General features: G+C 41.1%; 1 protein-coding gene across 1 annotated transcript in view; it reads left to right on the top strand.

Moving 5' to 3' along the window:
- Window positions 1-25850, top strand: part of FAM172A (family with sequence similarity 172 member A) — a 751084-nt gene that overhangs the window by 35857 nt on the left and 689377 nt on the right. Inside the window, exon 2 of the mRNA XM_040342191.1 lies at window positions 23372-23492. Within this exon, the coding sequence (XP_040198125.1) occupies window positions 23390-23492 (103 nt within the window). The 5' untranslated portion in view covers window positions 23372-23389. The remainder of the gene's footprint in view (window positions 1-23371; window positions 23493-25850) is intronic.

Raw genomic sequence — 25850 nt, 5'->3', positions numbered from 1 at the left:
ATAACCTAACCCTGCTTTAAACTTCAACTTTATTCCTGACCTGTCTTTTGTGTTCGTTGGCCTTTATGATGCTGTTAGTTCACAAAGGTTCAAACCTCTAAAGGGGCTTAACAGAACAGCTTTAACCAGTTCCGGACCGCCTCATGTACATATACGTCAGCAGAATGGCACGGACAGGCACATCAACGTACCTGTACGTGCCCTGCTTGACGTGGGTCGGTACTTGTGGCGGTCCGGTAATCTTCACGAGCGATTCGGCATGAGGGGGCGGCGGTTTGTTTTTGTCCGCCCCCTCCGGATCGCTCCCCAGCCAATCCGCTTCCTCCCCGCCCTCCTCCGCCTGCATTGTAAACACAGGCAGAGGAGGAAGTGATGTCACCGCTCCTCCCGCCGGTATATTCGTCCGGCGGAGGAGCGGAGACATCACACAGTGAGTACACAAGCACTACACTGACACCTGTACACATAGGCATACAATCCCCCCCCCCCTGTCACACTGTCACTAAATAGCAGTGATCATTTACTGATCACTGCATTTAGTGTCAGTGTGACAGGCAGTTAGTGTCAGGCAGTTAGTGTTAGGTCCAGGATAGCCCCCCCCCCCCCAATAAAGGTTTTAACCCCTTGATCACCCCCTAGTTAACCCTTTCACCCCCCTTTTGCCAGCGTCACTAAGCGATCGTTTTTCTGATCGCTGTATTAGTGTCGCTCGTGCCACTAGGTAGCTTTTTAGTTTTTTTTTTTGAGGTTCGCCGCCATGTTTTTATAGCGTTAGGAAATTTATGGGGGTACCTAACGCTATAAAAACATGGCGGCGAACCTAAAAAAAAAACTAGCTACCTAGCGGCACGAGCGACACTAATACAGTGATCAGAAAAACGATCGCTTAGTGATGCTGGCAAAAGGGGGGTGAAAGGGTTAACTAGGGGGTGATCAAGGGGTTAAAACCTTTATTGGGGGGGGGGGGGTAGGGGGCTACCCTGGACCTAACACTTTTAACCCCTTGATCACCCCCTAGTTAACCCTTTCACCCCCCTTTTGCCAGCGTCACTAAGCGATCGTTTTTCTGATCGCTGTATTAGTGTCGCTCGTGCCGCTAGGTAGCTAGTTATTTTTTGAGGTTCGCCCGCCAGGTTTTTATAGTGTTAGGTACCCCCATACATTTTCTAATAAAGGTTTTAACCCCTGATTGCCCCTAGAGTTAACCCTTTTACCCCCTATTACCAGCGTCACTAAGCGATCGCTTTTCTGATCGCTGTATTAGTGTCGCTGGTGCCGCTAGGTAGCTAGTTAGTGCCAGTAACGCTTACACCCACGCGCAAAGCATACTCCCCCCCCCCCCCCCCCCATATGTGGAATTACACCCCAAAATACATTCTGCTGCTTCTCCTGAGTACGGGGCTACCAATATATCATTTAGTGACAACTTTTTGTAAAATTTTTTTTTTTTTTTTTTGTCATTATTCAATCACTTGGGACAAAAAAAATATTCAATGGACTCAACATGCCTCTCAGCAGTTTCCTTGGGGTGTCTACTTTCCAAAATGGGGTCATTTGGGGGGGTTTTGTACTGCCTTGCGATTTTAGCACCTCAAGAAATGAGATAGGCAGTCATAAAATAAAAGTTGTGTAAATTCCAGAAAATGTACCCTAGTTTGTAGACGCTATAATTTTTGCGAAAACCAGTAAATATACGCTTATTGCAATTTTTTTTTTACAAAGACATGTGGCTGAATACATTTTGGCCTAAATGTTTGACTAAAATTTAGTTTATTCGATATTTTTTACTTTTTGTTATAAGAAAAATCATTTTTTTTTCAAAATTTTCATTTTTTTTCCGTTTATATCGCAAAAAATAAAAATCGCATAGGCAATCAAATACCATCAAAAGAAAGCTCTATTTGTGGGAAGAAAAGGACGCAAATTTCGTTTCGGTACAACATTGCATGACCGCGCAATTACCAGTTAAAGCAGCGCAGTGACAAATTGTAAAAACACCTTGGGTCTTTAGACAGCGTATTGGTCCGGGGCTTAAGTGGTTAATTATACTTGGATTAAACTACACACAGGTGGACTCTAGTTTCTAATTAGGTGACTTCTGAACGCAATTTGTTGCACTAGATTTTAGTGTGGGATATCAGAGTAAAGGGGGCTGAATAGAAAATGCATGCCACACTTTTCAGATATTTATTTGTAAAAAAAAATGTAAAACCTTTTATCATTTTCCTTTCACTTCACAATTCTGTGCCACTTTGTGATGGTCTATCACATAAAATCCCAATAAAATACATTTACGTTTTTGTTTGTAACATGTGGAAAAAGGGGTATGAATGCTTTTTCAAGGCTCTGTAAATCTTTCAATGAGGACACTAGTTCTGGTGACCTTGGTAATATGCCAGGATTTTCTCACTTTGGAGGGATTTTCTCTCGCCTCCTGTTTTGGCTACAGGACAGGAAAAGAAGGGATATCTTCAGAATGGGACACAGATGGCTAAAAAAACCTGCATTTTAGTTACACTTCAGGTGCCTTAAAGGGGTTGTAAAGGCTAGTTTTTTATTTTCCAAATGGGTTCCTTTAAGCTATTGCATTGTTGGTTCACTAACCTTTTTCCTTTTTATTTCCCTTCTAAATGTTTTTTTTCTTTGTCTGAATTTCTCACTTCCTGTTCCTCCTCAGTAAGCTGTTCTGGCTGACTAACCCCCAGCCAGAATGGCTCGGATGATGGGGGCAAGCTTACTGAGGAGGAACATGAAGTGGGAAATTCAGACAAAGAAAAAAAACCATTTAGAAGGGAAATCAAAGGAAAGGGTAAGTGAACCAACAATGCACTAGCTTAAAAGAACCTATTTAGAAAATAAAAAAAACCTTTACAACCCCTTTAACAGAGGTTGAGGCGACTTGCAAAGAGTGCTAAAGAAAAGCTGAACTTCACTAATTCAGTCACTTTCTAAATTGTGCTGGCTCATTATGGGTTAAGTCCACATTTTTAATTTATTAACTGATAGTTTTACTGCTATGGTCCTTGCTTTCTGTTAAAGGCGCTCTTTCTCACGCAGCAGCTCTGCCTGGCCATCCCCTCGGCTTCCTCATAAAAATAAATCAGATTTGTTTGACATCTTCGGTCTTTTGTGAATCCATGCTGTCTGTTGCTTAAAATGTTGTTTTCCAAGAAAAAATTGTCTGTTTTTTTTTTTTTTTTTTTTACTCTCAAATATCTTAACTATAAGGCCCCTTTCACATTGAGGCATTTTTCATGTGGTACAGCGCTAAAAATAGCACTGCTATACCGCATGAAAAAATCATGCCCTGCAGGCTTCAATGTGAAAGCCCGAAGGCTTTCACACTGAAGCGGTGCGGTAGCAGGAACGCTCCAAAAGTCCTGCTAGCCACATTTTTGGAGCGGTATAGGAGCGGTGTGTTTACCGCTCCTATACCGCGCCTTCCCATTGAAATCAATGGGAAACCGCGGTAATACCACCCGCAACGCGGGCGTTATTAACCCTTTTTCGGCCTCTAGCGGGGGTTAGAAAGTTAGGAGCCAAAAAACGCACCCCGTCCTGCCAAGCTCGCGCGCAGAAGCGAACTCATACGTGAGTAGCGCCAGCATATGTAAACGGTATTCAAACCACACATGTGAGGTATCGCCGCGATTGGTAGAGCGAGAGCAATAATTATAGCCCTAGACCTCCTCTGTAACTGAAAACATGCAACCTGTAGAATTTTTTAAATGTCGCCTATGGAGATTTTAAAGGGTAAAAGTTTGTCGCCATTCCACGAGCTGACGCAATTTTGAAGCGTGACATGTTGGGTATCAATTTACTCGGCGTAACATTATCTTTCACAATATAAATAAAAATTGGGCTAACTTTACTGTTGTCTTATTTTTGAATGAAAAAAAGTGTATTTTTTTTCCCCAAAAAAAGTGCGCTTGTAAGACCGCTGCGCAAATACGGTATGACAGAGTATTGCAACGACCGCCATTTTATTCTCTAGGGTGTTAGAATAAAAAATATATATAATGTTTGGGGGTTCTAATTAGAAGGAAGGAGATGGCAGTGAAAAAACACATTGGAACTGCTACTTTTAATGTAATGTAACCTGTAATGCCAACGCCCACCACAAGATGGCCACTCCTAGATTCCTTCTGCAGGCCTCAGCTTCCTTTTGTGAAGGCCGCAAAGCCATGGCCTCAATTACCGGCCGGCCCACGCCGGTAATTGAGGCCGCGGCCTTCTGCAGTCCTCAGCTTCCTTCTGTGAAGGCCGCAAAGCCAATCGGTAATTGAGGCCGCGGCTTTGGGGCCTTCTGCTGGCCTCAGCTTCCTTCTGTGAAGGCCGCAAAGCCACGACCTCAATTACTGACGGTCTGTAATTGAGGCCGCAGCCTTCTGCAGCCCTAAGCTTCCCCGGGGCGCCAGGTCACAATTTCTTGTCGCAATTGCAACCTGGCACCTGGATTTTGTCGAGGCCTGGTCTAAACCATTTTTTAAACCAATTGTGTTTTATTTGGGGCTATCCTCATTGTGGTCTTGAGCTCCTCAATTATCCTTTTGTGTACACAGAGCTGAAGAAGGTATTTTAACCACTTGCTTACTGGGCACATATACCCCCTTCCTGCCCAGGCGAAATTTCAGCTTTCAGTACTGCGTCGCTTTAAATTAAAATTGCGCGGTCATGCGACGTACCTCCCAAACAAAATTGACGTCCTTTTTTCCCCACAAATAGAGCTTTCTTTTGGTGGTATTTGATCACCTCTGCGGTTTTTATTTTTTGAGCGACAATTTTGAAAAAAGAACACTATTTTTTACTTTTTGCTATAATAAATATCTAATTAAAAAAAAAAAAAAAAAAAAATCAGTTTAGGCCGATATGTATTCTACATATTTTTGGTTAAAAAAAAAAAAAAAATCGCAATAAGCGTATAGTGATTGGTTTGCGCAAAAGTTATAGTGGCTACAAAATAGGGGATAGAATTCTGACTTTTTTTTTTTTTATTTTATTTTTTTATACTAGTAATATGGCGATCTGCAAATTTTGTCAGGACTGCGATATTATGGCGGACACTTTTGACACATTTTTGGGACCATTCACATTAATACAGCAAACAGCGCTATAAAAACGCACTGATTACTGTATAAATGTGACTGGCAGGGAAGGAGATAACACTAGGGGGCGAGGAAGGGGTTAAATGTGGATCCTGGGAGTGATTCTTACTGTGGGGGGAGGGGACTGACTGGGGGAGGTGACCGATGCTGTGTCCCTATGTACAAGGGACACAGCATCAGTCTCCTCTCTCTGACAGGACTTGGAGCTCTGTGTTTACACACAGAGCTCCACGTCCCTGCTCTAAATATGCCGATCGTGGGCAGCTGGCGGACATCGTGGCCGCTAGGCACATGTAACGGCATAGCGGTGACGCGCCAGGCGCGCGCGCCCCCCAGTGGCCGGAGGACCCGAGGCCGTAAAAAGACGGCCTCCCGGATTTATAGAGCCACCTAGAGACCGTCTTTTTACTATGGCCCGGGTCTGAAGTAGTTAATCCAGTATCCTTTTGAAAAGGACCTATTTGCACAGACTTACAGTTTTTACTATTTAATATATTTGAAGAATTTTTGGGGGTTTGTCTTACTCTCTTTTGCAATCTGTCATCCAATTGATTTTTTTACAGCCTTGATTTCTTTTACATATTTTGTTTTTATATTTTTTTATAGCTTTTGAATGATGATAGTTTTTTCCTTAATTTTTTTTATATGTTTTTAAATGATCTTTTCCTATTTATTAATAGCTTTTTTTTACCTTTTAGATATGAGCCACATAGATGGCATCAACGTTTTTTAATGCCCGCAGTATTGGATTTAAAAGTCAGTTAAAATCAACAGAAATATTTCTTTTGTGAAGTGCTTTGTATAGTGTGACCAAGTTTTTTTTTTTTTTTTTTTTTTACCATCTGTTGTGGGCCACTTATCTCTGTTGGTAGCTATGCAGTCACTCATCTGGGCACAAAAAAAGTATACATTTTGACTTCTAAAACTGCGAGGTAGTTTTATGAAGATTTGTAGCACTATGTAAAGTCGTTCATTTATAAATAAACTCCTGCTATTAGCCACTCTATGTCTATGTTTAATGAGTACTGTAGTGCAGAGTAGATATGTTGTATATGCAATAGATGGATGGATTATAAAATGTGTGATGGTATTCATGTGATTCATTCTACTAAATAGATTAATATGATTTAGAAAAACCTACACATTCTATGTTTTACATATCTTTATTGAACAAATGAATTCAGCAACCGAGGTTTAAAATGTAAAAGTATGTCTGCCAAGAGAGACTATCAGAGAGTTATGGAAGCTTATAAGATGGCAGAAAATTACAGAAAGACTTGGTCCTCTATTAGTACACAAGTATCTTGGTGTACAATTGATTGTTTTCTAAGGCTGGGCTCACACTAGTGCGAATTGTATGCGGGTTTCCCGACTGGTTTGACCGATTCTCTGGTGCTGGTTCACAAATCTACGGCGTGGCTCTGGAGAGAATTGTGCAGGAGTCCTGTGCGCCTTCTGGTCCATTTCAGGTCTGAATTCAGCCAAAAATCCGGACTGAAATTGGACATGAAACTGTCCCCTGCTGTGAGCCGCTCCGTGCCTTAGTGTGAACCCATCCTAAAGGTGTATACCGCTGGCAGCCAAAGAAAAACCAATGAATTCAAAGTTGTACCAGGACGTTTTACAGCAGATTAGAATGACATTTGTGGTCTAAAATTTGGGTCATGTAACATTTCTGTCTTCCAAACTTCTGGAGTAAATTTAAAGAATTAATTTCGTTTGTAGATCAATGTAGACCTTAATCCTATTGGAATGCTGTGGTTGGAGCTTACACAGAGCATTTTAAGTGGTTGTATTTTTTCTAAATTCTTCAGCTAAATACCTCTTTTCACATCGCTGATGTGCTGTCACGTGACCGCCCTCTGCTCTCTTTCCCTGATCTAAGGACTACAGTGGGAGGGGCTGAGATTCCCCTCTGATGTCCGCCAGGCGGTCACACATACACTGTGTAGTATATCTGGTTATAACAGAGGGGCTGTCAGTAATTGTGTCCATCAATTTTACTGCCACACAAAATGGTGGCGGGAGGGGCGGGTTTAGAGATCGGCTCACATACTAGGAAGTGACAGGCAGAGAGACTCTACTACAGTGGAATGATGGAGGCAAGTAAACTGACCTGGATCCACAGCCATGATTACCGTGGTCAGCACAGAGGGACACAGGGACAGACAGGATCAACCAGGTATTTTACTTCACTATTCAGTTTAACATGCTTTAAAGGAACAGGATCTTTTATTTTATTTTTTGGATTACAACCTCTTTTAGCCTCCCAAAAAATATTGTTGCAAATAGGATTGGCAAAATACCTCCTAACTGCTGCATAGCCCTGATCACAAACTTTAAGGGGTCTATATATAAACGTTTTTACACCCAAGAAAGTGATGGGATGCAGATAATTTTCTGCCCCGCTCAATTAATTTTTAAATAGATTTTCGGTAATCCAGATGATTCCAAAAGTGCCACCCATGGCTCAACGTGTGTTTTTGATCCAGTGGGTATCGACTAAAATTTGAGTCCTGTCCAGGTGTCTTCAGCCATGAGCATGCTAATATGCCAATTCAGATGCATCCTAAAAATCTACTGCCTGTTGTGTCTCCCCCAGTGATGGCATATTCCATGGCTAATATGGAACGGGATACTATCTCTCTACATCCTCATTGTGCTCTTGGGCTTAATGTATAAACTTTCTTTCACAGTAGTATTTTCAGATATATTGATTTTTTTTTAGGTATACTAATATTTTACTGCAGTGAACACATGTATCTATTTTTAGGATAGCTTGAAAATCAAACACTACCATGATCATCATCCGTTTTGAAGTGGGCAAGTTTTATTTCAAGACAATAAAATACTACATTCTAATTTGATAATCAGGATTTCTTTACTTGTTTGGTGTTGAAAAATGTATTTCCTGAGTATTTTGTTCATTAGAACCTTTTGTAGAAGTTTACTCAATGCACTGCACAACATTATTTATAGTCTCTGAATAATTTCTGCCTGGCGGGAGAAAAATCTTTCCTATTTGTGCATTTTAGACAGCCTGCCAAATGTCTGAGGCGTCACACTTGAACTACTTTATGTAAACAGCTGACACGTTGCAGGTCATTTCATCCAGCTTAAATAATACTTCACTTGCAGTCAGGATCTTTTCTTATACAGTAAATCACTTATCCCTGAGGACTCACCCTTACGCACAGTATCTTCTATCCTTTTGTCCTGCTCACCCTCTTTCTCTGCATCACTGCCCCCTTCAGGGAGGCATCATTGACAGGCAGAGTAAGATACAATAGAGACAGACAGCATGCTGAAAGTAGCAAGCTGGTTGGGATGCAACAAGAAATACACTGACAGTGACACATTGACGTAGTTACAGATTCGGTGACAGCCAGGCGAACTGATAAAGTGACAGACTGTTTACTATATGGTGACAGACCTGCTCAGTCAGTGTAAAAATTACTGATGATGACCATATGTATTTTTGGGGTCTTGTGGGACTTGACAGATTTTCTGCTGCTCTGACACCGTGAAGTGGCTACTAGTTATTTGTGGCTTGTGTCTTCAATGCATGATATATCCTGTAGAGCACCATGGCTGAAAGCTAAGCAAATGTTCGTTCATACTTAAATATAGTTCAGTTTTACAGCTCTCCTAAATTCGGCAATTATTTGCTTGTTAAATAAGAGGTCTTATACACTGTATAGTTGTACTACAGTATGGTATCCTAATGTTTGTATGCTAAAATAAATTGAATAATTCATCTGCCAATCTTGTTTTCTTGAGCTCAGTGAGCCAATTCAGGCAAGACATTGAGGTTACCACATGTCACACGATACTGCAGGCCTTTTTTCTTCAAATGCATAAAAAATTAAAAACATTTTGGAAACCTTTTTCATTAATTGAAGCATTTAGCTCAATAGACTCAGTAGACTCTTTTTTGGATCTGCAGTGAGCACTAGGCATTTTGTCCCTCTTCAACTGTCTTATGCATTATTATTATTATTATTATTATTGGGGTACTTATATAGTGCCATCAATTTACGCAGCGCTTTACATATACAATGTACATTCACATCAGTCCCTACCCTCAATGAACTTACAATCCTAAGGTCCCTAACTCGCATTCATATACTAGGGCCAATTTAAGCAGAAGCCAATTAACCTACCAGCATGTCTTTGGAGTGTGGCAGGAAACCGGAGTACCCGCAGGCACAGGGAGTACATGCAAACTCCAGGCAGGTAGTGTGGTGGTCGGGATTCGAATCAGCAAACCTTTTTACTGCTAGGCGAGAGTGCTACTCACTACACCACTGTGCTGCCCGTTATAAACTGATTTGTCAAAAACAGTGGTCTCCAAACGTTATGCTTTTATCTTCCCCTTGGGGAAGATAGTCAGCAACAGTTGGGATCAGTGTCTGCCACTGACATTAACAATGAGGCACGATTCCTCTCACTGACACCAATGATGGGGCACTCTTCGCTCCACTCACACCAATGATGGGGCACTCTTCCCTCCACTCACACCAATGATGGGGCAACTCTTCCCTCCACTGACACCAATGATGGGGCACTCTTTTTCTCCCATTGACAACCTCAATTGATCCACCTGATACCAAAGATGGGGCATTGTTTACTCCCACTGACACCAAGACATTTTTTACTCCCACTGGTCACCATCTGGCCCCCATCAAGTTTGAACGACTGTAAACCAGCCATTTTGTTTAAAAAAAATTTGAATCACAAAAACCTGCATGTACAGGTCTCAAATTATAATATCATCAAAAAGTAAATTTTATTTCAATAATTTAATTCAAAAAGTGAAACTCGTATACATTCATTACACACAGAACGATCTATTTAACTACTTAACCCCCGGACCATATTGCTGGTCAAAGACCAGAGCACTTTTTGCGATTCGGCACTGCGTCGTGCGATGTGGCTCCCAAACAAAATTGGCGTCCTTTTTTTCCCCACAAATAGAGCTTTCTTTTGGTGGTATGTGATCACCTCTGCGGTTTTTAGTTTTTGCGCTATAAACAAAAATAGAGCGACAATTTTTAAAAAAATGAATATTTTTAATTATTTGCTATAATATCCCCCAAAAATATATAAAACATTTTTTTTTTCCCTCAGTTTAGGCCGATACGTATTCTTCTACATATTTTTATATTTTTTTTAAAAATCACAATAAACGTTTATTGATTGGTTTTTATTAAAAAAATAATTTTTTTACTAGTAAAATGACACATTTTTGGGATCATTGGCTTTTTTCTAGCGATCAGTGCTATAAAAATACATTGGATTACTATAAAAATGCCACTGGCAGGGAAGGGGTTAACACTAGGGGGCGGGGAAGGAGTTAAGGTTAAGTATGTTCCCTGGGTGTGTTCTAACTCTAGGGGGCGGGGTGGACTCACTAGGGGAAATGACTGATCGCTGTTGATACATTGTATGAACAGACGGTCAGGCATTTCTCCCCCTGACAGGACCGGGAGCTGTGTGTTTACACACACAGCTCCCAGTCCTCCGCTCTGTAACGAGTGATCGTGGGTGCCCGGCGGTGATCGCACCCACCGGGCACGCGCGTCGGGATCAAGGACGAGCGGGCGCCCCTAGTGGCCACTTTGCGAGGCGACGTAGAGCTACGTACTCTCACGCAGGGGAGCCGACCTGCCATCGTATAACTGCGGCGGCTGGTTGGCAAGTAGTTTAAAGCATTTTTCTTTTTCTTTTTAATTTTGACTTGCAGCTAGTGAAAATCCAAAATTCATTATTTCAGAAATTTGAATATTGCATAAGAACAATACAATTTTTAATACAGAAATGTTGACTTACTGAAAAGTATGTTCATGTATAGTATGCATTCAATACTTGGTCAGGGCTCCTTTTGCAAGAATTACTGCATCAATGCTTCCTTGCATGGCGGCAATCAGCCTGTAGCACTGCTGAGATGTTGTGGAAGTCCAGGTTGCTTTGATAAAGGCCTTCAGCTTGTCTGCATTGTTGGGTCTGGTGTGTCTCATCTTCCTCTTGATAATACCCCACGGATTCTCTATGGGATTTAGGTCAGGGGAGTTTGCTGTCAAATCAAGCACAGTGATTCCATGATCATTAAACCAAGTATTGGTACCCTTTGGCAGTGTGGGCAGGTGCCAAGTCCTGCTGGAAAATTAAATCAGCATCTCCATAAAGCAGAGGGAAGCATGAAGTGCTCTAGAATTTCCTGGCAGAGGGATGCGCTGAATTTGGGCTTGGTGAAACATGGCTCCCCAAATCACTGACTGTGGAAACTTCACACTGGACCTCATGCAACTTGGATTCTGTGCCTCTGCACTCTTCCTCCAGACTCTGGGACCTTAATTTCCAAATGAAATGAAAAACTTTGGACCACGGAGCAACAATGCAGACCTTTTTTCTCCTTAGCCCAGGTAAGATGCTTCTGACGTCGTCCCTGGGTCAGGAGTGGCTTGACACAAGGAATGGGACAGTTGTAGCCTGGATACATCTGTGTGGTGGCTCTTGAAGCACTGACACCAGCTGTAGTTCACTCCTTGTGAATCTCTCCCAAAGCCTGTGCTTCACAATCCTCTCAAAGCTCTGTTTATCCCTGTTGCTTGTGCACCTTTTTCTACCACACTTTTTCCTTCCACTCAACTTTACACTAATATATTCTTGAATACAGCACTCTGTTAACAGCCAGCCTATTTAGCAATAACATTTTTTGAATTGCCCTCCTTGTGGAGGGTGTCAATGACTGTCTTCTGGACAACTGTCAAATCGGCAGTCTTCCCCATGATTGTGTAATCTACTGAACCAGGCTGAGAGAACATTTCAAGGCTCATGAAACCTTTTGCAGGTGTTTTGAGTTAAATAGCTGATTAGAGTGCCACACCATAGTCTACAATATTGAACTTTTTCTCAATATTCAAATTTTCTGAGATACTGAATTTTGGGTTTTCACGAGCTGTAAGCCATAATCGTAAAAGAAAGAAATGTTTGAAATATGTCAGTGTGCTTAATTAATCTATATAGTGTGAGTTTCACATTTTAAATCGAATTACAATTCCTCTGGTGTAAAAGGTTGAGAGAAGCTTCTCTAGTAGAAGTGTCAGAGGCGATGGGGGTAGGCTAAGTTAGGGAGAACACCAGAGAAAGATGTCAAAATAAACAAGCCATTAACAGTGGCTATCTGAGGTAAATCTGAACAGGTTCACAGGTTCTGCCCCTTTTTGGAGGATTTAAAAGTGTTGAGGGGAGGAAGGAGTCCACATGTGAGCCATAGTGGATGGTCGATGCACTTTAGGTTAGCCTGCCTAAAAAAGAGCAATTTATATTGACAAGACATTTAAATGGTAACATGAAATCACTGCATGAACAGTAACTGATGTCTTGTAATTTTATATAAGTTGAAGAAGTAGTTCTAGTGTCTATGGAAAGTGAAACTGCGTGAGGGATACTGTGAACACTCGTACACTTTCATGTTTTTAATTAAAGTGGAGTTCCACCCAAAAGTGGAACTTCCGCTTTAAGCACTCCTCACCCCCTTACATGTCACATTTGGCATGTGATTATTTTGGGGGGTACCTGGTTTTGAAAGGTACATCCTGTCCCACTTCCTCCTTTAACTATCTCGCTGCCTAGGCGATGAATCCTCTTCCCCAGGCGGCCTTTTCCTCTCTGCAATCTTCTGGGACACGTTGCAGGTCCCAGAAGATTGCCTGGCCACTAGGAGAGCACAGGACGACTCGCGCATATATAGTGCGTATCTGACTGTGAAGCCACAAACTGTAACAGCAGTAGTTGCACAGTAGTTGCACAGTAGTTACATAGTAGATGTGGTTAAAAAAAAGTCTAAAGTCTAACCTGTGTGTGATTATATGTCAGTATTCTTGTATATCCCTGTATGTTGCGGTTGTTCCCCCGCCTGGGGGAGAGGAGTCGTCGCCTAGGCGGCGAGATAGTGGAAGAGGGAAGTGGGACAGGAAGTACCTTTCAAAACCAGGTGCTTATCTAATAGATTTTCTAACTAATAGATTTTCTAATAGATTTTTTTTAACTATCGATGCCCCCCCCGCTGCTGAGACCACCGCCTGTGGAAAGGAATTCCACATCCTTGCCGCTCTTACAGTAAAGAACCATCTACGTATATTAAGGTTTAAACCTCTTTTCTTCTCATTTAAAGCGGTAGTTCACCCCCCCCGACACATTTTTACCATCGAGACAGGCATTGTAGCGCGAGCTACAGTATGCCTGTCCCGATTTTTTTAACCCCGTACTCACCTTGTAGTCGTCCATCGTAGATTTCGGCTCCCGCGGGGAATGGGCGTGCCTATGGAGAGGGAGGATGATTGACGGCCGGCCCTGGCACGTCACTCTCCCCGAAGACAGCCGGAGTAGGTCTCGGCTCTTCACGGCGCCTGCGCACAGGCTATGCGCACGCGTCGTGAAGACCAAGCCTATTTCGGCTATTTCCGGAGAAGCGTGACGCGCCAGAGCCGGCCGTCAATCATCCTCCGTCTCCATAGGCACGCCCATTCCCCGGTATCTTCGATGGACGACTACAAGGTGAGTACGGGGGTAAAAAATTCGGGACAGGCATACTGTAGCTCGCGCTACAATGCCTGATTTTAAGGTAAAAGAAAAAAATAATTATTTTTTCCCGTCGATAGGGTGAACCCCCGCTTTAATGAGTGGCCACATGTCTTGTTAAACTCCCTTCCATGAAAAAGTTGTATGCCTACTGTGGGGTCACCAGTATGGTATTTGTAAATTGAAATCCTATCCCCTCTCAAGTGTCTTTTCTCCAGAGAGAATAAGTTCAGTGCTTGCAACCTTTCCTCATAACTAATATCCTCCAGACCCTTTATTGCCCTTCTTGTACTTGCTCCATTTCCAGTACATCCTTTCAGAGGACTGGTGCCCAGAACTGGACAGCATAATCTAGGTGCGGCCAGACCAGAGTCTTGTAGAGCGGGAGAATTATTGTTTTATCTCTGGAGTTGATCCCCTTTTTAATGCCTGCCAATATTCTGCTTTGTTAGCAGCTTGGCATTGCATGGACCCCCAGGTCCCTTTCCATCTTAGATCAGTAGTAATGACGGCACTGAGGAGAGGAGGGGAAGAGGAGTGAGGCTTTGGACGGCCACTTTGCTGGACTGTGGGACAGATGAGTGTCTGTCTGTTTATTAAAAGTCAGCAGCTACACTTTTTTGTAGCTGCTGACTTTGTAGTGGTTTTGAAAGGAGAAACTTAGTGGGCATACACTATGTCCGCAAATCTATTTATACTTCTTAAAAAAGTCACTTAAATCACAATTGGCTTTGGACGGTCAGATTTACCACACAATTTAAATGCTTAAAAAAAACCTCCTTGACCACTCTATCTGCAGGCACTGTGGAGTAATTCATCCTTCAGATACACAGCTGAAAGTTTTTTTTGGCTTTATTTCAGCGGCCCATACTGATCTCTTAACCTACCAGCCTTCTAACCTGTAATGTAACACAAAATGGATACACACGAAGAGAAGGGAGAGTAAAGTGCCAAAACTCATCTTAGATAACCTTGTTGCTTAATGTCATATATTTCAAATGAGGCTTCGCATTCCACAATTACATCTCAGATTATTACTCAGCTCATCTCCACCAAAGCAATCAATTGTACCAGCATCAGGAATACCACACGTCAAGATGCAAAATATTCCGCCATTGTTTAAAATATCCAGCAAACACAAGTCTTAATCTGAAATGTTATGTCTGAAATTGCATACAAGGTTCGCTTTCAGAGTTGAGCACCAGCTTGAATGGCTCATGCTATTCCGACCTACAGTGATAGATATTTTAGAGGGTGTGATCGACGTGGAGACCTTTTACATACTTGGTGGTCCTGCTCAAAGTTGACAGTGTTTTGCTGTACAACAACATTTTGTAGTTTCTGCAGTCATTGGGGGTTATTTACTAAAGGCAAATCCACTGGCACTGAAAGTGCACTTGGAAGTGCAGTCGCTGTAGATCCGAGGGGGACAAGCAAGAAAAATAAACGGCATTTTAGCTTGCACATGATTGGATAATCCAAATCGGCAGATCTTCCCCTCATTTCAGGTCTACCCCTCAGATTTACAGCAACTGCACTTCCAAGTGCAATTTCAAGTGCACTTTGCACTTGTAGTGCAAAGTGGGTTTGCCTTTCGTAAATAACCTCCATTGTTTCATTCAATTGTTCCAAAAGATGCAAGCATGTCCCTCTTACACCATACACTCCAAGGTCTTTTCTCCTTCAAGAGTCCTTGAAGAAGCCTATTGTCCATTTTCAACAAGTCAAAGATAATCAAAAACTATCCAGTATTCTAAATAACTTTAGCTAAATTTCCTAAAATATGGGAACTATGGTTTATCTATACCTTTCCAACTCTGAATTTGTCTAGCTTATTTTTTTTAGGCTCCTGTCCCAGAGTCTGAGAATGATACATTCCTATGTATCCTTTCCTGAACACCGACCCTTTCCTTCATCTTTGGCCCCTCTTTGATTAATATTTCCCACCCCAGGGACTTGTTTCCCTGTCTTAACATTTTATTTTGTGTTTGTTTTTCTAGAGCTCCCCCCCCCCCCCATTTCCCCCACACTTTTATTCTGTTTAGACCTACAGGCATATGTAATGGTTTTGACAGAATAGGGCATTAAAGGGGTTGTAGAGGTTTGTTTTTTATTTTCTTAATGGGTTCCTCTTAAGCTAGTGCATTGTTGGTTCACTTACCTTTTCCTTCGATTTCCCTTCTAAATGTTTTTTTTTCCCTTTTTGTTTTCTTTATCTGAATTTCTCACTTCCTGTTCCTCCTCAGTACGCTGTTCAGTAAGCTGTTCTGGCTAACTAACCACCGCTCAGATGATGGTGGAAAGCTTACTCAGGAGAAACAGGAAGTGAGAAATTCAGACAAAGAAAAAAAACATTTAGAAGGGAAATCGACACGTGGGGCTGGGGGAGAATATGTTACGATGGATTGGGAGTGTCTATACAGGCCCACGTGCCGCAGTAAGAGTCAATGGGATATTCTCCAAAAATTTCCAAATCACAAATGGTACACGGCAGGGATGTCCCCTGTCATCGTTACTATTTGTACTATCCTTGGAGCCTTTATTAAACAAAATACGCCAAAACCCGGACATACAGGGGAGGGAAGGCATAAAGTAACAGCATTTGCAGATGATCTGTTGTTCTCTATATCAAACCCACATGTTTCTCTTCCCAATCTTGTCAAAGAAATCGCAAAATATGGCGAGCTTTCTAACCTAAAAATAAATCGGGCCAAATCTGAAGCAATGAGTGTGGCAATGCCACCTCAGAAACAGAAGATTATACAACAAAACTTTGGATTTAAGTGGAAGACCGCGCTAAAATACTTGGGTACCCTGATTCCAGCAAACATAAAATAAGTTTTCAAAATAAATTTTCCACCACTTTTTAATTCGGTAAGAACGCTGCTCGAGAAATGGCAATACGGATTACATTCATGGTTCGGCAGAAACAACATAGTTAAGATGAGTATCCTGCCAAAAATTATGTATTTGTTTCAGACCTTGCCGATCACTATACCACCGGTCTTTTTCCGGCAAACGAGCGCCCTCCTGATGAAATTCATCTGGGCAGGGAAAAGACCAAGGATAAAAAGAGGTGATGAGGTTACCCAAGTATTTTGGGGGAATGGCAGTTCCGGATATTGCCAAATATTATCAAGCGGCACACCTGACAAGATTGATAGATTGGTGCAGAAATGGGCACTATAAAAGGTGGGTTGAGGTAGAACAACAGATCTGTCCAATAGCATTACGTAGGGCTCCCTGGTGCTACAATACAGGTGGTTCTCAAAAAATTAGCATATTGTGATAAAGTTCATTATTTTCTGTAATGTACTGATAAACATTAGACTTTCATATATTTTAGATTCATTACACACAACTGAAGTAGTTCAAGCCTTTTTATTGTTTTAATATTGATGATTTTGGCATACAGCTCATGAAAACCCAAAATTCCTATCTCAAAAAATTAGCATATCATGAAAAGGTTCTCTAAACGAGCTCTTAACCTAATCATCTGAATCAACTAATTAACTCTAAACACCTGCAAAAGATTCCTGAGGCTTTTAAAAACTCCCAGCCTGGTTCATTACTCCAAACCGCAATCATGGGTAAGACTGCCGACCTGACTGCTGTCCAGAAGGCCATCATTGACACCCTCAAGCAAGAGGGTAAGACACAGAAAGAAATTTCTGAACGAATAGGCTGTTCCCAGAGTGCTGTATCAAGGCACCTCAGTGGGAAGTCTGTGGGAAGGAAAAAGTGTGGCAGAAAACGCTGCACAATGAGAAGAGGTGACCGGACCCTGAGGAAGATTGTGGAGAAGGACCGATTCCAGACCTTGGGGGACCTGCGGAAGCAGTGGACTGAGTCTGGAGTAGAAAGATCCAGAGCCACCGTGTACAGGCGTGTGCAGGAAATGGGCTACAGGTGCCGCATTCCCCAGGTCAAGCCACTTTTGAACCAGAAACAGCGGCAGAAGCGCCTGACCTGGGCTACAGAGAAGCAACACTGGACTGTTGCTCAGTGGTCCAAAGTACTTTTTTCAGATGAAAGCAAATTTTGCATGTCATTCGGTAATCAAGGTGCCAGAGTCTGGAGGAAGACTGGGGAGAGGGAAATGCCAAAATGCCTGAAGTCCAGTGTCAAGTACCCACAGTCAGTGATGGTCTAGGGTGCCATGTCAGCTGCTGGTGTTGGTCCACTGTGTTTTATCCAGGGCAGGGTGAATGCAGCTAGCTATCAGGAGATTTTGGAGCACTTCATGCTTCCATCTGCTGAAAAGCTTTATGGAGATGAAGATTTCATTTTTCAGCACGACCTGGCACCTGCTCACAGTGCCAAAACCACTGGTAAATGGTTTACGGACCATGGTATTACTGTGCTCAATTGGCCTGCCAACTCTCCTGACCTGAACCCCATAGAGAATCTGTGGGATATTGGGAAGAGAAAGTTGAGAGACGCAAGACCCAACACTCTGGATGAGCTTACGGGCGCTACCGAAGCATCCTGGGCCTCCATAACACCTCAGCAGTGCCACAGGCTGATTGCCTCCATGCCACGCCGCATTGAAGCAGTCATTTCTGCAAAAGGATTCCCGACCAAGTATTGAGTGCATAACTGAACATAATTATTTGAAGGTTGACTTTTTTTTATTAAAAACACTTTTCTTTTATTGGTCAGATGAAATATGCTAATTTTTTGAGATAGGAATTTTGGGTTTTCATGAGCTGTATGCCAAAATCATCAATATTAAAACAATAAAAAGGCTTGAACTACTTCAGTTGTGTGTACTGATCTAAAATATATGAAAGTCTAATGTTTATCAGTACAGAAAATAATGAACTTTATCACAATATGCAAATTTTTTGAGAACCACCTGTATATTACCAAGTAAGATGAAGAAACATCCTATAATCGGCCCAACGTTGCTAATTGCAGCCAAAGTCTGTAAAAACCCAAAATTTTCAACGAGTCACTCTCCCCTGTTCCCTATATTAGGGAATCCAGGTTTTATACCAGGAACATAAGGAGCAGTATTTAACAAATTAAAAGAAAGGGGTATGGTGCAGGTATCACATTTTCTGCAAACGGAAACGTGGCCATCAATTGAGGACCTAATGAAGTTATGGGGGGAACTATGAGTTAAGTTTTTGGCAAGCATTACAAGTAAAACATTTTTTAAGATCCCTGGGACAACCATCTAACTTCTGGCGACAGTTAACAAAATTTGAGTATTACTGTGATGAGGAGGAACCAATACAACGAGTGAGTTCAAAGATGTATAGAATATTGAATTCTCCCCAGGAGGATTTTGTGCTGCCGGGAATTGGTAAATGGGAAAGATTTGGGGAGGAATTTCTCACAGATTCAGCGTAAACATATAATCCATCTAGCATTAAATTCCTCAGTATCTACGCGAATACAGGAATCCAATTACAAACTATTGTCCCAATGGTATTATACACCAGTAAAGTTGCATAAATTATCTAAAGAAAACTCTGAGTACTGTTGGAGATGTGGACTGGAGCAGGGAACTTTGCTGCACATATTTTGGTCCTGTGTAAAAGTAAGAAAAAACTGGATGGAAGTCCAGAGAATTTCTCAAAAGTTCACGGAGTTTCAGATACCGGATGACCCGACTTTTTTCCTGCTCCATAGTTCACAAGTCCCGGTGCGAGAGTATAAAAAGTCGGTGCTATGCCATTTGATAAATGCAGCCAAGAATGGAATAACATTACAGTGGAGAGACAGTAGACCACCCTCTATTACGAGATGGCTCAATAGAGTCAGAGATTGGAGCCATAGAAGACCTGATTCTCTTAGCCCGAAACAAAAGGGAACAGTACGTAGAAACATGGACAGGTTGGAATCAGTTTATGTGTTCCGAAGAAGGGAAGAGATTATTGGAGGAGGAGTAGAATGAGGAGAGAGGAACCCACCAGGGTAGGAGTGTGTAGGGGAAGCCGAGGAATTGAATTAAGAGAGGATTCGTCCAACTCCGGTGCAGAGGGGGAGAGGGGGGTGTTTTTTTTTTTTTTTTTTTTATCCGGGTTTTACGTTAAGGGGAGGGTTAGGTAGGGTATAAAAAAGGACAAGGGAACAGAGAGGATTAAGGTGTATGAGGACAATACATCTGACTTAGGGAAGCGGAAAAAGAGGTCAAGGATCGGATGTTGGTTAGCACAAGAATAGGGTAAAGTGATCTGGTTTGTAGTTACTCTGTATTTAAAACAAAAAAAAAGAAGGGAAATCGAAAGAAAAGCTAAGTGAACCAACAATGCACTAGCTTAAAGGAACCTATTTAGAAAATAAAAAACATTTATAACCCCTTTAAGCCCTGTAAGTTTACTACCATGTATGTCTGACCATGCTTTCATGGGCATACTTGCTGGTTTCCTTGAAAAACTAATAAAACCGATTGAAAGAGAAATGTGGCAGGGAACATTTTTTTTTTTATTAAATAACAAACATGTCATACCTACCTGCTCTGTGCAGTGTTTTTGCCCACACACCACCACAACACAGTGTTGTCAATTGGGCACATGTTTCCATACCCATGTGGTGAGACTGAGCTGGAATAGCTGCCCGACACAGTCCTACTGCATCTGGTGTGAATATACCCTGCTACTTTTTTTTTTTTTTTTCAAGCACAATGCTTGAATTCAGAATTCATTCAGAATTGCTTGGGCTGAAGATTTACAAAGCAATAGTTATGCCTTTAGAGGTTATTTAGGGAAGATTTTCCTTCGGCTTCTTGTATCTCTTGAGAACCAAAGAACAGGATCTCATGTCTGCCAACTACCATGATCATAGCTAGGGGATCCACCCTCATTAAAGCGGATCTCCCACGGCTCAATCGTTTTGTTTTGTTTTGGCAAATCAAAATGTGTATTAGCACTGCTGTGCTAAACTTGCGTATCCCGTTTTCGTCCGCCCCTCCGCTGTTTTTTCTGTCCTAATAAACACTTATATTCTGCTCAAAGTCCCGTGGCCATCTTGGCTTTGGGCGCTCGAATCCAAGAAGGAGGTAGTTCCTGTTTGCGGTGGATGCTGTCCCAGCATCCACCGATCGATCTCGCGCGCGCACTGGCGAATGTGCCCGTCGGCGTGAGCGTCCCTGTTGTCATCGCAACGCGGGAAGTCGCGCGATGTGTCATTACAGCTGAATATTGGGAGCTCTGAGAATAGCTCCCAGCAGGCACAGCGCGGCGCCGGAAACTCAGAAAAACCCGTCTAAAACCCGAGGGGGGGCAGACCGGAACCACGGCTAGAATAAAAGGTACCAGTTCAACATTTAAAATGTAAATAGCCGATTCTGGCTTATATTGTAGCGCTTTTAATATGGACGTCCAGTGTAAATGAGGGTGGAGATCCGCTTTAATATTTAGTTGTTTTACATTACTTTAAATGTTCAATGAACATTTAGATTCCATGTGTTTCAGCAAAGGAAGTCAAAGCCAAAAGGAGGAATTCTTCATCCCACCATTGTCCACCCACAGTAAGCTCACTATACTAAGCTCCTATAAGCGGTGTGAAATAATTGCAGATTTCACTATTATTATTTTTAGAAGTCCGATTTCTTGTATCCATAATATCCCACATGATTTTGAAAGAGAAAACTTTATATTTGTTTCTAGGTGTGTTCACACCTTCTTTTGGCTGAGCTGAGGATTATTTAATTGACATAGTATGCTTCTTTGAAGCATGAAATGTTAAATTTCTCATGAGTGCAGTTGAACACCTCAGGTTTATTGAATCTCACAAATGATGCTTGAAAGTTTTTAAATACACAAATCCTTCTGATTTGATATCTACATTGTCTATTTGTTATATATTACTTAAAATTGATGCCTCATCTATAAACATAAAATAAAAATGTTTTAAAAAAAAATGTTTTCTCCTAGAGATACAACCCCCTTTCAAAAAATGTTGGGGCACTGTGTAAAATCTACATAAAAACAGAATACAGTGATTTGCAAATCTCATAAACCCATATTTTTTTCCCAATTGAAAATATAAAAAATATCAAATGTTTAAATTGAGAAAACGTACCATTTTAATAATGAAAAATTAAGATCATTTTGAAAATGATGGCAGCAACACGTCTCAAAAAAGGTGGGACAAGATCATATTTACCACGGTGTAGCATCACCTCTTCTTTTAACAACACTCTGTAAACATTGGATTCTATTTTTATGTGGATTTTATACAGCGTTCCAACTATTTTGGAGTTGTACGCTGCACTGAAATTTAGTTTTTGATTTAATGACTTCCTTTAATTACTGTGTGGATAGAAATGTCTTAAATGTTATGCAGAATGAATAGAAATTGGAATTGAAAGGTTAGATTAATTCATTGCATGTTTGGAAATATGTGAAAGTGGGGCAGAGTTTTTTTTTTTTTTTTTTTTCTTGTCTGTCTAGGGGGCAGTTGCCACTGAAATGATAAAAAAAGGTACTTTAGCAGTTGCAGCAACATTTTTGTAATGTAATTGAAAGGTAACTTTTGTAGGCATCCCTGGCAGTATTAGTTTGGCACTCTCACTGTTATATTAAGATGTAGATTAAAAACGCATGAAGTAATAAAGGAATTAATTTAAAGGAGAAGTATGGGGAAAGCTTGTTTGGCTGTACTTATTCTCCTGGGGATCACAGGAGTGGAGTTCGTTCGTTCTGTCTTCCTGTGAACAATTTTCAGCTGACAGTGGGCTGAAGTCACAGAGCCGGTCCAGGCTTGGGCAAGATTGCGATAATAAAGTCAGGATTGGTCCACATGCCTGGACTGGCACCCAGCTCAGCCTCTCATTGAGCCGTTGAGAGCCTGAGCCGGTTGCTCCCATCCCCTCCACAGCCCAGCGCTCCCTGAGAACTGATCGTGTGATCGTGTGTGGGCTTTACATAATTTTTCGGGTTCTGAAAAACAACAATTTTTTTTTCCAAACATGCTTCATTTTATTAACAACGTTTTAAACGATGTAGTTTTTCGAGTTGTAAAAAATGATCGTGTGTGGGCTAAAACGACGTTAAAAACCTGCGCATGCTCAGAAGCAAGTTATGAGACGGGAGCGCTTGTTCTGGTAAAACTACCATTCGTAATGGAGTAAGCACATTCATCACGCTGTAACAGACAGAAAAGCACGAATCGTCTTTTACTAACACAGAATCCGCTAAAGCAGCCCCAAGGGTGGTGTCATCCGCATGAAACTTCCCCTTTTTAGTGCCGTTGTACGTGTTGTACGTCACCGCGCTTTGCTAGAGCATTTTTTTAAAACGATGGTGTGTGTGTGGGCAACGTCGTTTAATGATGAAGTTGGAAAAACGTCGTTTTTTTTCTACATGCCGAAAACGTAGTTTTTTTTAATGCCGAAAAATGATCGTGTGTACGCGGCATAAGAGCTGGTGGGAGACCAATACTGCATCCACCTAGGTAAGTATGATTCTAAAAAAAAAATCCATACTTCTCTTTTAATTGCATAAATAACAGTTACAATATTTTGAGCTCATGGTCTTAAAATTACTTAAGACTGACCAATTGAGTGGTGATAGGTTTTTACTTTTCCAATATTTTTTTTTTTTTTTTTCATATTTTTCACTCTTTATTCATTTTTGCACAGATATACAGTTTACTTTTTACAATAAAGTTTTTAAAATAGAATGCTAACCTTCTCTTATTTTTTCTATTTTGCTTTCGTTTTGTAGGTGTATGTAAGAAAATTGATGTCCATTTTCCCCTTTGTACTGGTTGTCTTATTTGGATTGAATATGGCACAATTGCAAGCAGGAGTTCCGGATGAAAAAGAAAAAACAACAGCCTTAAAAGGTATCATGGACGAACAGTGTGATATTGAGTGCATCCTTTGCTCATACAACAAGAGAGTAAAGGGCATTTTTGGCTCTTGCATACTTCAGAATGCAATTTATTATGGACCAGAGATGCACCCTGTGATTGCCAGATTTTCTACAACACACAGCCATAGGTTGCTGTATCACAGTCTTACTGTGATGTTAATTGTGGTCCTATGGCCTGGAGATTTGCATCACTACTTATTATTATTATTATTATTATTATTATTATTATTATTATTATTATTATTAACTGACAGTGGTTGTTGGGAACTGATTTGCTATGTTCTGAAACATTGCTGAGAATGATTGATTTGCTGTGCCGAAGCAGTGTAGCAGACCTTGCATTTAATTTAATAGCAGTATTAAACCCAAAAGCAAACATTTTTTATTATATTGCAGCTTGACAATTCTTAGATGTGACGGCTGCATTTTTTTTTTTTTTTTAGGCTTTATTTCCTTTTATTTTCATCTAGTGATCCAGACAGTAAGTCTGGACAGTAAGTACGCTCCTCTGCAAATTTTGCAGTTTTAGAGTTTTAAGACAAACCATTTACCACTGACATGGGTGTTTGCAGTGATCAGCTTTCATTTGGTCATGTAAAACATTTTATTTAAAAAAAAAACAGTTGCTGTAAATGCTTGTGTAACTGCAGTATAAGCTGGAGATTGGCTTCAATTTGTTAGTGTAATCCATACATACAAAGAAACCAAAACAAATAAGTTCAGAAATTAAGTTGATTAAGACACAGGGAAAAAAGTATTCAACACATGAAAAGGAGGAGCAAAAAGGCATGGAAAGCCCAGACTCACAAAGCAATGCTGCTCATTGTCAGTGCAAATTAGTATCAGCTGCTCAGTCTCAACGTATGGCCTATAAAAAGGTGTCTCCTTATCAAGGTGTCACACCAGAAACATCTCATGATGGGTAAAAGTAAAGAGCTCCCTCAAGACCTTTGCAACCTTATGGTTGCAAAACATACTGATGGCATTGGTTACAGAATAATTTCTAAACTTCTGTATGTTCCAGTGAGCACTGTTGGGGCCATATTTCAGAAGTAGATACCTGTCAAAATTTGGTACCTGACACCCCCCCCCCCCTTCCTTGCTCCTCAAAAGTACCAATTGTGCAAGAGGAGTGGAGGACTCGCGGAACTTCCCCTTTTTGGGTGGAACTCCACTTTTAAATACATTTCAGTTGGCATGTTCAATACTTTTATTACACATAACTTAATTTCTGAATTTATATGTTTTGGTGTCTTTGTATGTATGGATTGCATGAATTGTTACAGACATGTGGTTAAAATTCCATGTCAATAGCACCTTTAGAAATATATTCACCTAGAAAAATGGTAACATGTTCAATACTTTTTACCCGCAGTATATACTCTCATTAATCCTCTATTTTGTGTTGCTAGTGCAGAATACAGCTTTACCACTTTCAAATTTCAGGAGTACCTGAACTGTTGTTCCTGGAGATACAACAGTTCATACACAACCCAAATTGTATTGATTTTTTGTGATGTTATTGGAAACTCAAAGGTACCCATAAACATTTATGAGCAATTCAAAACCAGCATGTAATCTGCTCAGCAGATAATCAGCAGTTATGCTGCTGGCTGAAAAACCGCCTGGGTGCCACCTATTCATAAGATGGATCTTAGATACCCGAAGGGCACTGTGATAATTTTGGGCCCAATCATTTAGAGCTATGGCCTGAGTGTGACCCCCGGTTGCCGTGCCCCATGAACAGAGAAAGGATAAAGCAGTGACTCATTTTAGCTTGTGTTAATTAAATATAGAATAGGTGAGCAAGAGGGCACAACCACCTGTGGGAATGACTGCAGGTTAATTACTGGACAACATTTGAAAGAAAATGCGTCCATATAGTTTTGTAATGTATTTAAATTGCCTGCGGCTTGGAAAATATTTTCCATTATGCTCCTTAATCTTCGATGCTGTATAACTCCCCCCATAACCACCCTCTTTTCAGTAACATACATAGCTCCATAATACAAGGTTATACCTGCTCTGACGAGACATGGGAAATCTCCACACAAATATTCTATGGAAATGATTTCTCATTTAGCTTCTGCTATGCATTTAATTACAGAAGACTGAGAAAATGTGCAGTGCTGTGATAGAAGTCAATCAGATGAACCTGGGGAAACTAATCTGCTCATGGTATACTTATTATTGCAGCCATTGTTAAGTCTAAGTAGGATTTAGTCAGTTCAGTGGGTCAAGTGCAGATTTCTGTACAGTGTTCTGATGTAGTTTTCTCATCCTAATCAGTACAAATATGGTGTAATCTTGTTTCTCTTTTAATGAGTCA

Source organism: Rana temporaria, chromosome 1 (assembly GCF_905171775.1).
Source record: "Rana temporaria chromosome 1, aRanTem1.1, whole genome shotgun sequence".
Lineage (NCBI taxonomy): Eukaryota > Metazoa > Chordata > Amphibia > Anura > Ranidae > Rana > Rana temporaria.
This window is presented reverse-complemented; position numbering and strand designations above follow the sequence as displayed.